At 47.6% G+C, this 17,525-nt stretch overlaps 8 protein-coding genes across 8 annotated transcripts; 4 read left to right on the forward strand and 4 right to left on the reverse strand.

Moving 5' to 3' along the window:
* Nucleotides 1–480: 480 nt before the first annotated feature.
* Nucleotides 481–2,005, reverse strand: ASPWEDRAFT_118592 (folic acid synthesis protein; the record flags this gene model as incomplete). Its single annotated transcript, XM_040828836.1, has 3 exons — nucleotides 481–1,471; nucleotides 1,529–1,737; nucleotides 1,808–2,005. 3 exons carry the CDS (start codon nucleotides 2,003–2,005, stop codon nucleotides 481–483), a joined length of 1,398 nt encoding a protein of 465 aa, XP_040684810.1.
* A 671-nt stretch (nucleotides 2,006–2,676) lies between these two features.
* Nucleotides 2,677–4,396, forward strand: ASPWEDRAFT_45095 (nitronate monooxygenase). Its single transcript, XM_040836439.1, has 4 exons — nucleotides 2,677–2,870; nucleotides 2,970–3,231; nucleotides 3,302–3,803; nucleotides 3,857–4,396. Exons 1-4 carry the CDS (start codon nucleotides 2,858–2,860, stop codon nucleotides 4,145–4,147), a joined length of 1,068 nt encoding a protein of 355 aa, XP_040684811.1. The 5' UTR covers nucleotides 2,677–2,857; the 3' UTR covers nucleotides 4,148–4,396.
* Nucleotides 4,397–6,250: 1,854 nt separating this feature from the next.
* On the forward strand, nucleotides 6,251–8,513 carry ASPWEDRAFT_45096 (cytosine permease). The gene is made up of 3 exons (XM_040836440.1): nucleotides 6,251–6,904; nucleotides 6,963–7,179; nucleotides 7,245–8,513. Exons 1-3 carry the CDS (start codon nucleotides 6,674–6,676, stop codon nucleotides 8,345–8,347), a joined length of 1,551 nt encoding a protein of 516 aa, XP_040684812.1. The 5' UTR covers nucleotides 6,251–6,673; the 3' UTR covers nucleotides 8,348–8,513.
* Nucleotides 8,514–9,530: 1,017 nt separating this feature from the next.
* Nucleotides 9,531–9,959, reverse strand: ASPWEDRAFT_45097 (uncharacterized protein). Its single transcript, XM_040836441.1, has one exon. It carries the CDS (start codon nucleotides 9,919–9,921, stop codon nucleotides 9,658–9,660), a length of 264 nt encoding a protein of 87 aa, XP_040684813.1. The 5' UTR covers nucleotides 9,922–9,959; the 3' UTR covers nucleotides 9,531–9,657.
* Nucleotides 9,960–11,676: 1,717 nt separating this feature from the next.
* ASPWEDRAFT_187074 (Hsp70 family protein) lies at nucleotides 11,677–13,576 on the forward strand (the record flags this gene model as incomplete). Its single annotated transcript, XM_040832165.1, has 4 exons — nucleotides 11,677–12,848; nucleotides 12,899–12,959; nucleotides 13,016–13,163; nucleotides 13,217–13,576. 4 exons carry the CDS (start codon nucleotides 11,677–11,679, stop codon nucleotides 13,414–13,416), a joined length of 1,581 nt encoding a protein of 526 aa, XP_040684814.1. The 3' UTR covers nucleotides 13,417–13,576.
* Nucleotides 13,577–13,871: 295 nt separating this feature from the next.
* On the forward strand, nucleotides 13,872–14,957 carry tif35 (translation initiation factor eIF3 core subunit g; the record flags this gene model as incomplete). Its single annotated transcript, XM_040833582.1, has 4 exons — nucleotides 13,872–13,888; nucleotides 13,954–14,578; nucleotides 14,663–14,834; nucleotides 14,905–14,957. The coding sequence occupies 4 exons, from the start codon at nucleotides 13,872–13,874 to the stop codon at nucleotides 14,955–14,957; spliced, it is 867 nt and encodes a 288-aa protein (XP_040684815.1).
* A 505-nt stretch (nucleotides 14,958–15,462) lies between these two features.
* On the reverse strand, nucleotides 15,463–16,080 carry ASPWEDRAFT_683854 (uncharacterized protein). The gene has a single exon (XM_040838967.1). The coding sequence runs from the start codon at nucleotides 15,881–15,883 to the stop codon at nucleotides 15,557–15,559; it is 327 nt and encodes a 108-aa protein (XP_040684816.1). The 5' UTR covers nucleotides 15,884–16,080; the 3' UTR covers nucleotides 15,463–15,556.
* On the reverse strand, nucleotides 15,911–16,553 carry ASPWEDRAFT_683465 (uncharacterized protein). The gene has a single exon (XM_040838962.1). It carries the CDS (start codon nucleotides 16,358–16,360, stop codon nucleotides 15,980–15,982), a length of 381 nt encoding a protein of 126 aa, XP_040684817.1. The 5' UTR covers nucleotides 16,361–16,553; the 3' UTR covers nucleotides 15,911–15,979.
* Between the last annotated feature and the right edge of the window lie 972 nt (nucleotides 16,554–17,525).

Here is a 17,525-nt window from a genome sequence, read left to right on the forward strand (position 1 = left end):
TATCTTTTATTCTCTCCCGTCATGTTGGTAGCTGTGGGTGTTGTTGGCTTTTGTCGCCTTCTCAAATTGTGGTTCGTTCCCATATCAATGAGATAGCCTAGTCGGATTTTTTTTCCCCCTTGAATTACTTTTCTTATTTTATAGTTGAGATTCTTTAAAATAGTATTTTTATTTTGGTGTTTTTCTTCTTTATTTTACACTTCTTGTATATCGTTTTGAAATCAAGTTCTCGCTCAAAAAGCGAGTGTTGGGAGTTGAATCTAAAAGTAATTCGTGATAGCCCATAGAAGAAGAAATGGTAGTAAGCTATTTATAAAACATGTAATTTTAATTTTTCTTTCAATTCTGCTATTAGCATTCTCTTTTGTGATCTGACAGTTAGAAGTGCCATGCTGTGATATTGTTGAGAATATACAAACCAAACCAACCAACACCAGTTGATCAAGTGTTCGATTGTTTTACACGCCCGAGAAAACGTGTTTATGATTCTTCTACTCGGTAAATCGCATCCGCCACTCTGGACGCCTGCCACATCTCCTTGACATCGTGAACACGAACAATGTCCGCACCGCCGGCGACACTAGCGGTTACTGTTGCCGCAGTGCCCCAGCCACGGTCACTTGCTTTATCTACTCCCGTGAGACGACCAATGAACCTCTTGCGACTAGGCCCCATAAGCCAAGGGAAATTATCCAGCCCTTCGACACCAGTGCGGAGTTTCTGCAAGTCTCGCAGGATGGTCAGATCATGGCTTTGGTTCTTTGCGAAGCCGAGGCCCGGGTCAAGGATGATACGCCAGCGACGAATCCCTGCAGCTTCGGCGGCCGAGATGCGCTCGAGAAGCTCCGAGCCGACGTCGGCTATGACGCCGTTCGGGTAGTCTGTCAGTTTGGTCATGGTTGAGGGGGTGCCCCGCATGTGCATCAAGATGACGGATTTTCCAGTCCGGGCCATGGTGGAGAGCATGTCTGGGTCAAGCGAGCCGGCGGAGACATCGTTGATGATGTCTGCGCCGGCTGCACAGGCTTCTTCCGCAACCCGAGCACGATATGTGTCGATACTGATGGCTATGTTTGCGGCTTCGGGGATGGAGGTGCGAATGTGTTTGATGGCGGGGATAACTCGAGCGAGCTCTTCGGCCTCGCCCACGGGGGCTGATCCTGGGCGAGTGCTCTCGCCGCCGATGTCAATGATGGTTGCTCCGGACTCGATGAACTTACGAACGGTGGCAGTGAGGTTGGAAAGGTCGGTTGGGGAATGAACACCGCCGTCAGAGAAGGAATCGGGAGTCAGGTTTAGAATGGCCATGATGTGAGTTGGACGTTGGGGGTCGGTGGAATGTAACGACTTGAACGAGGACGAGATGTGGGTCGTGGCCACAGGTGTTGGGACTGGTGGAGGAAGTGACTTGAGGTGAGAGAGGTACGTCAGGTTCTGCCCAGGAAGAGGAGATCGTTCGTGAGGGATCAGTCTGATTGTATTTCTATTAGCTCGTGTTTTGTGAGACCCATCTCATAGAGATACATACTGGCAAAGCGGCCGTAGAACAAAGTCTCGTTCTAGCATAAGGTTGTGAGGGATGTTGAGACGTTCATGGGAAAAAACCTCTTGGTCGTACAAAAGAATATCGAGATCAATAGACCGCGGGCCTTTCTCGATCAGTTTCTTCCTCCCCAGCTCAATCTCAATAGACTGAAGAGTATTAAGCAGCTCAATGGGAGCTAAGCTGGTTTCAACCTGGATGTATTTGTCAGAATAGATCACGGCAGCTGATATAATTAGGGACAGAGAATGGGTAGTAACTAACTTCGCAGACCCCATTAATGAAAGGATCCTGATCGAGGACATACATGGGCTCGGTCTCAAACAGTGAGCTTGTTCTTTTGACTTTGATATTTGCCCTCTCCATTTCAAGAAGTGCGCTTTCTATCATTTCGATCCGGTCTCCTACATTACTCCCCAGAGCAATGAAGGCCCGGTGAGAGGAGGCGTTGACAGCATCCATCTTAGCTTTAAGATTCAACGGGCTAGTAGAAAAGCCCCGGTTGAGTCGGAAAGGCGTCAGTGGCGTTCCATTGCAAGACAGCCTGGTCTGCAGGGAAGTTCCTGTGAGATGTTTAGTTCCAGGTCTCTTCTACGGGCGAGAATACAAGATTCTAACGGAGAAGACTGCGCTGGACGCACATTCAAGAAGTACATACTTGAATTAGAAGATATCAAGGTGCTATATAGTAAGTTAGACTAGAAGATCAACCACAGAGGTAATCAGAACGTAACCTGCCTCTTCGTCCGACTCGCATAAAAGCGTCTATGGATTGGCTGATGTGCAGAAGCCACCAATTCACCCGAAGCGGACGGTGAGCCTGTCCTGGAAGACTGCCATAAACGATGGATGCAGTAGGCAGAATTCAGCGATGCTGCACTGCTACGCCAGCCAACAGCTGGTCTACAGCTCATCATTATGCTTTTGTCCGTGAACAAAAGAGTGTCATGGATAACGTCACCGAAAGCAGACAGACGCGAAGTCAGCTGATATCTTCCCACGTGACTTGACTTCATACCTGAGGTATCAACAAGTACTTAACCCCGCCCTTAGTCAGCAAGGGCTTGGCGTCGGCAGTTTCACGCCTATTCCAGCGTGACCAGCTGCAGGTCGTGGCCTCACGCGGCCTTGTTGGGCCGAGGCTGTTTTGCAGTAATGTGAACGTCGCCTCCTCGGTTCCCAGGCTGCTCAGTGCTATATCTTCCCCGGATTTCATCCCCTTTTCTGACATCTATCTTTAACCTTGACTACGTTATCTTTGACTTCTGGAGCGTCTGTTGAATCTCATAATACTCTGGTATCATCCTAGCAATCATGGCCTCTCCTCGTATGTTTACCCTTCCATACAACTCCGCACTCCGTCTCCTCACCGATGAGGAGATGAGAAATTGGGAGAACATCTTGTACTAACCACATCCGTGTATAGAGCAAATCCGTACTACTGTTACCGATCTTCTCAAGATCAACCACCCCGTCCTGCTGGCAGGTATGAACGTGGCCGCTGGGCCCAAGCTGGCCGCAGCGGTCACCAACGCGGGTGGTCTGGGTGTCATCGGTGGTGTCGGCTACACCCCCGATATGCTCAAGGAACAGATCGCAGAGCTCAAGAGCTTTTTGAATGACAAGAATGCACCTTTCGGTGTTGATCTTTTGCTTCCCCAGGTTGGAGGAAGTGCTCGCAAGACCAAGTAAGAGCCCTGCTTGGTATACCGCTCGGTTGTTTCGGAAATGCTAACCTTTGTTCTTCTCTCTCATCAGCTACGACTACACCAAGGGAAAGCTCAATGAGCTTGTCGATATTATCATCGAGAGCGGCGCTAAGCTCTTTGTCTCCGCCGTCGGTGTTGCCCCCAAGCCCGTTGTCGACAGACTCCACGCTGCCGGTATCCTCTACATGAACATGATTGGCCACCCCAAGCATGTCCAGAAGGCCCTCGACGCTGGCGCCGATATCATCTGTGCTCAGGGTGGTGAAGGTGGTGGACACACTGGTGATGTCCCGACTACCGTTCTCATTCCTACCGTTGCCAAGCTGTGCTCAGGCAAGAAGAGCCCCTTGACCGGTCAGCCCGTGCAGGTCATTGCTGCCGGTGGTTTGTTCAACGGCCAGTCCGTTGCCGCTGCTCTCATGCTTGGTGCCTCTGCCGTCTGGGTTGGTACCCGTTTCATCCTGTCCGATGAGGCCGGTGCTCCTGTGGCTCACCAGGAAGCTGTTCGCACTTCTGGCTTCGATGACAACGTCCGCACTATCATTTTCACTGTGAGTTCTCGCTGAAGTCCATTATATTATAGCATGTTACTAACGTATTTTAGGGTCGCCCTCTCCGTGTCCGCAACAACGCCTACATCAAGAACTGGGAAGAGAACCGCGCCGAGGAGATTAAGCAGCTTACCGCCAAGGGTGTTATCCCCGTTGAGCACGACTTTGAGAACCTGTCGGATGACGTTGATGACGAGACCTTGGACAACGCCCGCCCATACCTGATGGGCAAGGTTGCCGCTGTGGTCAACGAGAAGAAGCCCGCCAAGGCTATCGTCGACGAGCTTGTCACAGATGCCGTTGCCTGGTTGCAGAAGGGTAACAAGATGATTGCTAAGCTGTAAAATGTGTTATGTCTTGATTGTTACGTATATTATATCCATCTTTGGTAGACAGAAGATCTATTTGTGAATATACCATTAATTTCTGTCTTGGCCCATCCATTGCGGAGCAGTATTTGCACTGGTAAAGGTCGCTTATCCTAATTCTTCTGATAACAATATGCTATCCACAGAAAGTCTCGCGCATGTTAAAATAGAATAATCCCTTCAGACCAATGTTCTCGATCTTCTGAATCTTCATCTGGATATTCCCAAGCCTCATCTAAACATAGGTCAGCTAGTCTCAGGAACTTGGCCAAACCGGGTCCACATCAGTTGACGAAATCCCTTGGCACCGAATTGAAGATGACTCGGTATCCCGAACGTCCGATACTTGAATAACAAGTACTACTAACCAGGTAAATCATGGATTGATAAAATCCTGTGTAGCCTGTTTAGATAAAACTTCCTGTCACCTTCGTATGGATCTATTTAGCTCCAGTCCTAAATCATAACTACATCATAATTCTGCCCCAACAATCTCAATCTCAACTTGATTTATTGTGAACACCTGCGTCATAAGAATAATATTAATATAGTATGGATGTAGAGTAGTGAAGACACGACACGACAGCAAAAAAAAAAAAAAAAAAAAACTCTTCATCCAATGTGGATAGCCAACCGATGGATTTGCGGTCTGGTTATAGTGGAGTCTGCCATGGACCGGATGGAGTTTGGCGATCCACCCATATCCAGCCACCGCAGGGGAAAAGGAACGAGGAACGAACCATTAGGGCATGTTCACGACATGACTTCACCAATGTACATCATTAGGGCTGGCTACTGGCAAGATGGCCTGTATATACATGCATACATGCAAGTCATGTCTAAGCTTCGCAGTTCGTATTCTTCCGGCCTAGATAATGAAGACTCGGCCATCTCCGCACTGTGCCTGGCCTGACCCTGAACGCCGGACGTGGGGGGTGGGATTTGGGGATTGCGGGGGAACGTAAGGAAGATAGATAGATAGGTAGATACATACTATGCGATAGGTTGAAGCTTAGGCTTTTGTCTAATTATTAACAAACGTGGGTATACTCTGGGGAATGATAGGTTCGTATAGGCTTTCCGACAATTTTATCATGATACAAGACCTGCTGACTACCTAGGTAGGTAGATCTAGGAAAGTAACCCCAAAAGGGCTTTCGATACTGAAACATCGCAATTCGGCGTCGGCCGCTTCCTGAAGACGACTCCTAGATAAGATATTGGGGGTGACGATGAGAAAGACAGGGGTAGATGCTACTGATAACGTTGTCTGTGGTGAGATTGGCTTTTGGATAGGAGCGGAAACAGTTGGTTGCTTGGGAAAGCATGATAGATTAAGCTGATGATGGCATTTGATAGTGTCCACTACAGGCAATAACAGCTATCTTGTACTATCAGAGGCTTGTTTTAGAGCCAAGCAAGAAATAACTTTCGCATAAACTGTCAGTCACAGTCAACGATCATACAACCCCTGAATGGTAGAGTACTAAGGCAAGGTACCAGTCTAATTTAATCTCATGATGCTACATTCAGGTTACTCCAAAATAATCCATTTGTTTTATCAATAATAAATCAATAGAAATATGGCATTGGAATGTTCTGATTATGACTTGGTCTTTAACTCCCTATATTCTTCCTAGTATCTGTGAGTATACAGTACTCAGATATATCAGCTATGCAGAGTCACCATATCTTTAGCATTAATCTTACAGACAGTCATTATCAGTTCTTTGCCCGTATGCTGTAGCTTAATGAGGTAGCATCGACCAGTGGGAGATAATGCCTTATCAATCCTCGTTGCCACCGATCCAATCACCGCTTTTACCCACCCACCCACGCGAAGTTCTAGGCTCCACTATTCAGCCGCTATCCTCCCCTCTGATTGGCCATAGCACCGTGGGTCCCCGGGTTGTCCGATGGGCGAGGGCTGCAACGGATAAGTGGAGCCTCCGAGGCAGAGTTTTCCATTGGCGGGCGATATCAAACCGGCACACGATTGGCCGAATCTCGAAACAAGAAATTGTCAAGCCTTTTCTGTGACTGGCGAGGCAACACGCGACAGTCTCACCCCTTGAGTCGCACGAGAGAGAAACGAGGCCGGGTTTTTACGCGATGGCACGAACGGGGCTTGTCCGAGTCTTCCTTCCGGATGTTCCAATCATAGGCATGCGTTTCCTTTTCCAGAACACGCTCGGTGGGCCAGGCAAATGTGGGAAAGAAATTGTCGCGGCGCGCGAACACATATTTGAAGCTCCTCTCCCCATCCCTCTTGTAGAGAAAAAAAAGAAAAAGAAAGAAAGATGTGACGTCCGTCCTTTTCCCTTTTCTTCCCCCTTCTCTCCCTCTTCCAATCTTGCTTAGTCGCTGAGCTTCTCGAGCTCTTCGATTAATCAATTTTCACACGCCCCCATAAGGATTGTGTCCTCTCCTCTTGACTGGCGGGGTTCTGCACAAAATCCAATAGCTCCGTTGAGAAATACGGTGCACTACCCAATCGGCACAATGTTTGGCGGTAGCGATCACGATATCGAAAAGGCCCCCCAGGTGGGCAACGTGCCTTTCGTCGATGACACCAGCGATAATGCAGTGCGCGGAGAGAGCTTCGTATATGGCAACTCTCTCTACGCCAAGATCCAACGGCTGGCCGGGAAGCTCAACATTGAGCAGCGAGGTATCGAACGTGTGCCAGCTGAGGAGCAGACGGACACCTCGTACTTCAATATTGGCAGCATGGTACGTCTCTTTTTTAAGGATGTTGTTCCTGAAAACCGTCCGCTGACAGCGGGAATAGTGGCTGGCGGCCAACATGGTGGTTAGCTCTTTCGCAATTGGTGTTCTCGGAAAATCCCTCTTCGATCTCGGCTTTGTCGATGCTATCCTCGTCTGTCTCTTTTTCAATCTGCTTGGTGTGATGACGGTTTGCTTCTTCTCGTGTTTTGGACCTGCCTTTGGCTTGCGCCAAATGGTTCTTTCGAGGTTTTGGTTTGGCTGGTATGGAACAAAATTCAGTGAGCATTACCCGTATCAGCCTATTGTCCCAGCGAGCTGTGGCTGATGATATGCCTTCCTTCAGTTGCCATCCTCAACGTCCTTGCCTGCGTGGGCTGGTCTGCTGCAAACTCCATTGTTGGTGCCCAGCTCATCCATGCGGTAAATACCGACGTACCTGGATTTGCCGGTATCCTCATTATTGCATTTTGCACTCTCTTCATCACCTTTGCCGGATACAAGGTTGTCCATGCCTACGAATATTGGAGCTGGATTCCCACCTTCATTGTTTTCATGATCGTTTTCGGTACCTTTGCCCACTCTGGTGCATTCCAAAATCTGCCCATGGGAGTTGGAAAATCGGAAATAGGTGGTTGTTTGTCTTTTGGCTCGACTGTGTACGGTTTCGCTACCGGATGGACTAGCTACGCCGCGGATTACACGGTGTACCAGCCCGCAAACCGCAGCAAGCGCAAGATCTTCTTCTCTGCCTGGCTCGGACTTATCGTTCCCCTTATATTCACCCAGTTCCTGGGAATTGCGATCATGACAGCAACAAGCATTGACGGCGGGGACAACAAGTATCAGCAGGGCTATGCAGCCTCTGGAAACGGAGGCTTGCTGGGTGCTGTTCTTGAGCCTCTGGGTGGTTTCGGCAAGTTCTGTCTCGTCATTCTCGCTCTTTCCATCATTGCAAACAACTGCCCAAACATCTATTCCGTCGCCTTGACTCTTCAAGTCTTGAGTCGCTATTCTCAGCGTGTCCCTCGATTCATCTGGGTTTTCTTGGGTTCTTGTGCCTCCATCGCCATTGGCATTCCCGGATACTCCCACTTTGAGACCATCCTCGAGAACTTTATGAACTTCATCGCCTACTGGCTGGCCATATACTCCGGTATCGCACTCAGTGACCACCTTGTCTTCAAGCGTGGGTTTTCGGGCTATCGTCCAGAGCTGTATGACCAGCGTGAGAAGCTCCCTGTTGGTATTGCCGCCGCCGTCTCCTTTGGTTTTGGTGTTGCCGGCATGATCACAGGTATGAGCCAGAGCTGGTATGTCGGACCCATTGCACTGCATGCGGGTGCAGCACCCACCGGCGGTGATATTGGTTTCGAATTAGCCTTTGCCTTTGCGGCTGTCATGTATATTGTGTTGAGGCCCATCGAGTTGAAAATATTCGGGCGGTAAATACTATGATTCAAGGAGTTGTGATATATCGTTAATGAGCTACCTTGGGTCTCTGCATTAGAGAATATAACTGTTGCATATATGGATGACGATAAATGTACATAGAAGTTTTATGAGCATGCTTTTTGATAGCACTTGAGCTTAATTTATTCAATTTTGATCAAGATCTGCGCTTCGAAATCCGGGGTAGAAGTAAATAATGACTGGAGACTTAAATCTTGCCCAGTGCCAATGAGTGTGTTGATAACTCCAAACAGGGCAGTTCCACTTATCTTCAAAGAAAACTTGTCTCCGCGCAGTCTCATCCCCAACCGTGCTCCGTATCGTATAGACCAGTGCCGGAAGTGACTATTATCTCCTATCGAGATGAATAAATTAGGGAACTGCGCAGATCTGACTGGTTGTAACGCGTACATGATCCCGTCCGGTGCCCATTTCTCAACCCTGATTCTAGGCGCGCGCTTTTTCATAAGGGACAAGAGCCTTACCCAATGAAAGAGATTTGTCCTCAGTTGAATTCACTCTCGAGCTGCATATATCGTGAAGCACGACATAGACACGACAGTTGATCTGCTGGTGGTGTATGATTGTACGGTGCGAGTTGTCCCGGTATCATGTGAAGTACATCCTAGCAGATCTTCGAGAAAACGTCTTCTTCGGATTGGCCGTTCTGCTATTCGTTAAAGGCCGTCGTCTGTTCTGCTCTACTGTTGTTGTCGAGACAAAGGTAGCCATGGTGACGCTATAAGACACAGCCCTAAAGTGATTTCGGAACCAGATGTCAGAGCAAAACTTGCTATTGATATGCTCAGGGTAGAAGAACTATGATACCTTGAAAGGACTTTTTCAGGCCAATTGATGTTGGATTTCTGGGAGCTTCAAAGTCTGTTATTTGGTAAAGCTTGTGTTTTCGCAGCAGGGCTGAGACAGGAGTATGCATGTGACTTGCTTCCTTCCCCATCTGCACCCGGACGACTTCGTGTTCGCCCCTTTCTACCGCTACGAAGACCATATCCGTGTCTTGAAAGGTATCTGATTCGACTAAACTTCTTTATTTACTGAATATCGCATGAAAAGCAGACTTGCAATTGACATTCTGGTACGAGGAAACCCGCGAAAGGTCTGTTGTGCTGGGCAAGAAAGAAATCAGAAAGCAAAAAATAAACAAAAGAAGAAAAGGAACCTTGGACTAACGGCCTTCTGATTTTAGTAATTGTTGTGAAAAGAGCATGTTGAGGGGCAATGGACTCCAATACTGTTGGCTCTCCACTGCCTCCTGGCTTAGGGCTTTTCCTGACGAGGTCCATGCTTCAAGGCGCCGTTGCCAGCACTTGACTAAAGCAGCCAGTATTGTTTATTTCATTTTTGATCTGATGTGACCGATCCTTAACACGAATGAGGATGACAGCCTTTGTGATCCTGATATTACGCCGTCCCTCCCTCCCGTGTCGATACAGCGCCGGGTAGAACACCATGAAAAGCTTGCCAATTTTTGCATTGTCTGGAAGGCTTGCAAATTTGGAGCTTGGAACCTTGTTATGCGTATGAGCGTCCATGACGATGAATCTCTCCATGTCATGCTTTCTGATAACACCATGTGAGTACCACTCAGCATCGATGTACCACTCCCAGATGTACATTTCGGTAGAGCAATGCATTTTGGTGGATAGTTCAGCAGCATGTACTGCGATCTCCTCTTTGAATCTATCCCCCTTGCGGTCCCAATCGATAGTACCCACGGGATCCACGAAGGCAAAAAATTTCAGGATACCGCAGAGGTGAGTCGCAAGATCATGGCAACGCGTTTTAACTTGTTCCTGGTATTGCCCGCAAGATGTATAAGCCCGAATTGTATCTGACCTCCATAGGTCGATACTTTTGGAATCTATAAATCTTCGGTTAGCATCTAAGCTGACCAAGCATATTTTAGATAGTCGACCCTTTCTTTGGCTCCAAGCAACACATTTGGCTTTGGAGAGTTTCAAAAAGCCTTTGGCCTGATGAATTTCCCTCGAAAATGGGACTGTTGAAAGTTTTGCTCCAGATTAACTTGAAGGTCATTTGCATCAAGATCTCTGTCTGTGCAGCATCACATTCTCCTGGGAACAAAGTTGCGTCTTTTATCGTCGGATAATGATTGTAAATTACACGGAGCTCCTCTCCGTGACGGTTCATAGGTATCAGCGAATCTGGTGATGTCTGGAAGCCCTTCCATCCAATTAGACACATTTTCTCGCAGTTGAATGTACTCGTTCGAGATCGTAGCATCGCTGATTTCGTAAGTAGGAATAAATCTGAATATCTGAGCATGGCAGTCATCAAGCTCATCCTCCAACTTTAGAATGCGTCGATTCGCCTTCCGCAATTCTGATTCTTTCTGGGCCAAAGATTCCCTCAACCAGGAATGTTGTTGTGCGACAAGTTGGTCAACAGCATGTTGGAAATTCTTTCCTAACTGGTTCAACTGCTCATTATAACCACGTTGCAGATTATGGGCTTGACCGTTACGAGATGACAGTGTGTCTTGGCTCTATGCAAAACAGTCAGCGGTTAGCCAATTCCATATATCAGAGAAAAAGTTATGGCAAAAGTTATGGTTATAACCTACCTCAATTTTGATGTCCGAGTCCATTGTGAGTTCCGGGAGAGAAGAAATGCACTGATGGCTTAGGATGGGGATGGCTGGATGTAATATCTTGGATAATTGCTGGAAAGATGAAGAGAGCGAAGAGAAAAGTCAAAAGCAAAACAGTGAGAGGGCGAATGAAGAGAAAGAAGATTGAGTAGAGGCTGAGATAATAATCTCGAGGATGTCTGTAAGTTGAGAACCTTCATCTTAAAAACGCCCTGACCCTCTCGTTGACTTCTGGGCAGTGAGGTATAAAACGACAAAAGCAATTCACTTTCACCTCACTTTGAATCGAGCTGTTACTCCAATATAAAAAACACTCGGAGACCTCACGCTTTATTTCCACAACATTCCCTCTCCCCCTCCTCTCTTTTTTTCTCTTTTTTTCAAAGACCTCCGCCTTCTTCCTTCGATCCCAACACTTCAACTATCGACCGCAATTCTGGAGACTTTTCGTTTGGAGATCACTTTTAACCTTTGAACAGCACCAACTCCAAACAGAATGGCGAGACAGTCTTCAAGAAGAAGTATTGTCGTTGCCGTTGATTTCGGGACCACCTATTCTGGTGTTGCATGGGCTCAAACGACAAATGTAAGTTATCTTCCTCTCTACAGTCCGAAATTTCTGACACCATTACAGCCAAGTGCCCAATATGCCATCAAGTAATGGCCACAAGGCTCTTCTGACTTTCACGATGGAATGACAAATGATAAAGTACCTACGGAAGTCGCCTACAAATACGGGCAATCAGGACCGGTATGTGTATGGGGGTCCCAGATTCTCGAAAGCATGCCGCGTACTCAATGGATCAAACTCGAACTCGATCCTGATCAAAAGCCTGGGATAAATTCAAGCCTTTCTTCTACTTACAGCGATTGTCGTTCTATTCCCACGTCCCACCATACGTCGCCAGAAGGAATCGTCACTGACTACCTCCGGTCTTTGCGAGAGCATACACTCAAAGTTCTGAAAAAACAAGTCGGTAAAGCCATTGAAAAAATGGCATTGGAATTTGTCATTACAGTTCCAGCAGTGTGGTCAGACAAGGCCAAAACGAAAACGCTTTCTTGCGCTGAAGAGGCAGGGTTTGGGGAAAGCGCGAAGATTCGCATTATTTCAGAGCCCGAAGCTGCTGCGATGCATACCCTACAAGCATCAAATCCCCATGGGCTGGATATTGGGGACACTATCGTTATATGTGATGCAGGCGGTGGGACCGTTGATCTTATAACCTTTTCAATCATTGAGTTTAAGCCCAATCTACGCCTCAAGGAGGAGGCACCAGGAACTGGGTCACTCTGCGGAAGTACTTTTCTGAACAGGCGGTTTGAGGAGTTTATAGAGGAACGGCTATCCTCCTGCCCTGGCTGGGGGCGTGACACGTTGGAACAAGCAGTCGATCGATTCGAGACCGTCGCGAAAAGAACCTGCACTGGAAACCCAGACGATGACTTCATGTTTCCAGTCCCCGGAATTCTGGATAACAAAGAGAATGGAGTTTGTCGGGGTCGGTTTCATGTGACTGGACGTGAAATGAAGGGCATTTTTTTGCCGGTTCTTCGGGATGTCCATAACCTCGTAGAGGATCAAATCCAGAAATCTAAGAAACAGGTGAAGGCTGTTTTTCTGGTCGGTGGTTTTGGGCAAAGCCCGTACCTTCGCAAATATCTCCGCGATTGGTTTCCTGATATCGAGATTTTGGTTCCAGTTGACGGTTGGACTGCTGTGGTTAGAGGAGCCCTAACCAAAGCAATTGGGGACATCTCTACTCTAGCACCCCAAGCCTCGGTCGAGTCACGGGTGGCTAGAAAGAACTACGGAATGCTGAAATCCACCAAGTTTATCGATGAACTACATGACGAGAGAAAGAAGTGAGCAACGCATCTTTACTTTCATATACTAGGTCTAATGCATCTGCCAGGTATTGGGATTATTTCAGCGGCGAATACAGCATTGATGTGATGGATTGGTTCATTCAGAAGGTTCAGGCATTCGACTTCATAGCATAAAATATTAAACCGTCGCTTACAATTCCCAGGGAGATGCAATCAAAGAAGCAGAGGCTATTGAAACAAGATGGTTGCGGAATCAGCGTACGAGAAGCGGCACTTTTGATTCTATCAGTGTCACCATCTATGAGCTGGATACTCCACTGGGTGAAAGTGCGCCTCTGTACTTCAATCGCCGTGAGTATCTCACAATAGAATGATAGGAGGAAAAGCTAATAGGAAGCTCTCAGGCATGAAGCAGCACGCCTTTTTGAACCCGAGCCTGGGCGTAATTCAAAAGGCTCGCATCCCAATTTGTCTCGGTAAAGACGGCAAGAATTACAATCAAATTCATTTCCAAATCCATGCAGCATATTTCTCTGCCCATTGCGAATACACACTTTGGTACGAAGGCAAGAACCATGGCAGCGTGAAAGTCGACTACGTGTGATATCCTTATCTTATGATCTTTTCGGTCTGCGGTGGTTTCCTTTCAATGCCGTTTCCACTCATTGCGTTTTTTTGGAAAAGGCTTTTATGATCTTGAATTTTGGTTTAGTGGCAGATAGTTTCAATTAGATATTGCGTTTTCTTTTGCCAATGCAATCGAGCTATACCTACCAAGAAACCAGTAGATGTATATGATGCCCATCGTATGATAGATCCAAAATAAATTGTAGATGAATATAATTCAGTATAAATGAAACTTCTTGAAAATATTTTCATATTGAAACTTTCTATTTCCTGAGAACTCGATGAGATGTGGTTGTATAGACCACGTGACTTCTCACACCAGCCACACACTGCGCCACAGCCTTCGCCGCGCCGAACAAATCCACAACGGACTTTCGTTGAAATCCAGAAAGAAATTCAGCAGCATTTCGCCCGATCCGCACAGCATACACCATGTCCAAGCTAGCCAAGTGAGTCAACTCCAAAATCAAAATCGCCGCTGAAGATATTCTAACCAAAATATTTTATTTTCCAGCCGCGCCGCCGACTGGGCCGACGACGAGGAGTTCGATGACCCCTCCGCGCTCCCCGCGCAACAAGTCACAACCAACAAAGATGGCACCAAGACAGTGATTTCCTACCGCTTCAACGACGAAGGCAAGAAAGTCAAGGTCACCCGCCGGATCAAGACCACGGTCGTTCGCGAGCATGTCAACCCCCAGGTCGCCGAGAGACGGTCGTGGGCCAAGTTTGGTCTCGAGAAGGGCCACGCTGCCGGCCCCTCGTTCGACACCACCTCCGTGGGTGAGAACATTGTTTTCCGACCCAGCGTGAACTGGAAGGCGCAGGCCAAGGAGGCCGAGAAGGATGGTGGCGAAAAGGGCAGCATGAAGGACCAGCTCAAGGACAAGAAGGTCAAGTGTCGTATTTGCAGCGGAGAGCACTTTACTGCTCGTTGTCCGTTCAAGGACACCATGGCTCCTGTCGACGAGGGCGGAGCCGCTGCCGAAGGAGGCGCCGAGGAGCCCGCTGCTGGAGGTCTTGGTACTGGCACCTCCAGCTACGTGCCTCCTCATCTACGAAAGGGTGCTGCAAGCGGTGGTGAGAGAATGGGTGGCAAGTACGAGAAGGACGACCTGGCTACTCTGAGAGTTACAAACGTAAGTGTTGCTGCCTGTTGTTCTAAAATATTTCTATATATATATGACCTATGGCTGACGCAATTTTTTTTTTCTCCACGACAGGTGAGCGAGTTGGCCGAAGAGCAAGAGCTGCGGGATTTGTTCGAGCGTTTCGGTCGTGTCACCAGAGTCTTCTTGGCCAGAGACAGAGAAACCCAGAGAGCCAAGGGATTCGCATTCATCAGCTTCGCAGACCGGGACGACGCTGCGCGTGCTTGCGAGAAAGTGGATGGCTGTATGTTTCTCTCCCAATCCGTGGCCCAATTACAACCAAAGAATGCTAACACACTTGTCTCTCTTTCTAGTCGGTTACCGCCACCTTATTCTCCGCGTCGAGTTCGCAAAGAGAACCACTTAAAAAATATTTCCTTTGCTTCTTTAGTCTTTTTCTTACGGCACGACACTTTGGATTCTTTTCTTTTCGTCAGGCGGGCTTAAAAAACTAAACTCACGGCTGAGGATCTTTTCTTTGTATTGTATGATCTGATCGATAATGATGATTCTTGAAGACATCCAACGTGTCATTTATTTTTCCTTTTGCGTTGAGTTCATACGGAGAAAAGCAGCGGTTTAGAGGTCTATATTATTATTTGCTTCTCATGTCTATAGTCTAGATTCTTCCTAAAAAAACAAAAAGCCTATCACGACTTCTGATTTGGTCTCTATAATGCATACGCACCCGAAGAGTATCGACGATAGGGTATAGAAAGTCGTCGATCCGAAACAAGGTCAAAGGACGACCATTGAAATAGTCGTTGAGGGGGTGCATGAAGGCCACCCACCACAACAGGACCTACACCACCACACCCGTAACAGTATCAAGCGACGCTGAGCGCATTTGCCGCCCGGGAAATCAGAAGCCGGGAAAGCCAAGACTAGAGTCCTTGATTTTGTTCTGGATACTTCAGCTTCATTTGGATCTAGTCATAGAAGGCATTGTAGCATAGCCCCCTTCCCCTATGTCGAAACCCGATACGAAAACAGCAAGAGGAAAGAAGACAGGCAAACATGTTGTCGGCATATTTGACGTGTTCTTCTCGAACCTGGATAGATGGATTCCGGAAGCCCCTTCTCCCCTTGAACAAAATCATGATATGGGCTACTGCATAATCGTCCGATACGATCAGAAGAGAGGGAAAGGGTACTCCAGTAAAATGATGGCAATATACATTGTACCATCCTGGTTGGGGGGGAATGGGGAGGGGAGGCTGGAGGCAGATTTCTCTTCGCAATTGATATGAAAGGGTAGCATGTGGAATTGAGGTTTCGTCTGAGAGGGGCCATGGAGAGAAATGAATCAAGCAGCTTTGGGACTAGTCACCTTCATATTAGCCAGCAGAAGTCAGTAAAGACCCGATAACTTCGTTTCGCCCATAACGGTTATGGAATCCAGTACACGGTCGGGAGAGCATGTGAGAGGCATTCCTGAGCATAAGCTCCAGTTGCATTGCAGGTGACAACGGGCAATAAGGTTTTTCGACAAGGCTTTCTTGTACCATATCGTGAACCGGACCAAATCCCAGAGACTGGACAGTGGACAGTGGGCCTCTCAAGCCGTTGAGCAGATTTCTGAGCTCTTTCCATGCACATACATACATGGTTACTCAAACACGGTCTGGACTGATTAGGTCTGTTCACTCGCCCACGAAGGCAAGTTCTGGCTCCTATCCCGGGAAGAATCACAGCGATCCAATAGATGGCTCTCAGGCGCTCATTTGGTGCTTTGATCAACGCCCAGAAGAGAATTCGATCCACACGCATCTTGTTGTTTCAGTCCATCCAAGTAAGTCTTGATTGCTGCTCCAATGATGGCTTTCTGGCTCCCTTTTGGTTCTTATTCGCCCCCATCGGGAGTGTTCCGCCCCTTCCCCCCATTGTCTTATCACTGTATTGGTGCATGTCTTGACTGAGATTACTGGAAGGTAAATCTCAAAGCGAAATCTGGAAATTAAAACCTGTCAGAGATCATCAAGACCGTAAGCTTACGTTATCGGTCGGCCTCAGCACCACCCACCGCAAAGTCTGAAATGGACATATCTTGTCTTAATCCACTCAATGGAGACTCAATGGTTATGGGAATTAAGTTCCATAGTAGATATATCCCAGTCCAATCATCAGCTATAGCCATCATGGCATTGACATATGGATGCTGTACGAGTTGCCCACAGAATCACGGGGGTTAGCAGGTGCAGGTGATCGGATCAGAGGCAGCCACGAGGGCAGGAATCGTGTAGCCCAACATTCCCTGTATCATATGCAAAGCACATGGGAGATTTCAGTTGCCGTTAGTAGAGATAGATGTCTCTATATACCGATCGGAAGCTTCAACAAAAGTCGGTTCGGGTGTACTTGTTGCAATCGCGGTGTTTATCCTGGACATACAGTCCTGTGTGGCTCTCTGCAAACTCAAGGCAGAGAAATGTTTAACGACTGTTAAAAACTGAAGTTCCCCAATTAGTAAGAATAACACTCAGTCACAGGGCGAATACTGCAGCAAGGACATGGCTGGAGCAATTCACCGATGCAGCGCCTCTAGATACCAACCACGTTTGGTAATCTCCAGTCAGACACCATCTGAAGCGGGGTAAACGCAGGGAAGTTCCATGACCTTGCAGTCTGATACTTGGTCGGGCGGCTTTCAACCCCTTTTCGGGGCATAGTAGTAGAAGTTCCTTGCCCCTAGTCTAAGAGCACTTGTTCTCTTGATCGGCCAGTCAGGGCCTGGTCGGGTGCCGGCAACAGAACGACTAGTTGTAGATCCAAATCCACGCAACTGACCGAAGCTCTAGAACAACATACATGTCTCTCTTGCGGCCATGCCAAGGATCGCACTAGATGTCAATCGTAATTTAGAAATCCATACACAGTGTAAAGATCCCGGAAACTTTAACCGACTGTTCTGGGCTTCTGGTGATATCAGAACTTT

This window comes from Aspergillus wentii (genome assembly GCF_001890725.1).
Source record: "Aspergillus wentii DTO 134E9 unplaced genomic scaffold ASPWEscaffold_8, whole genome shotgun sequence".
Taxonomy (NCBI): domain Eukaryota; kingdom Fungi; phylum Ascomycota; class Eurotiomycetes; order Eurotiales; family Aspergillaceae; genus Aspergillus; species Aspergillus wentii.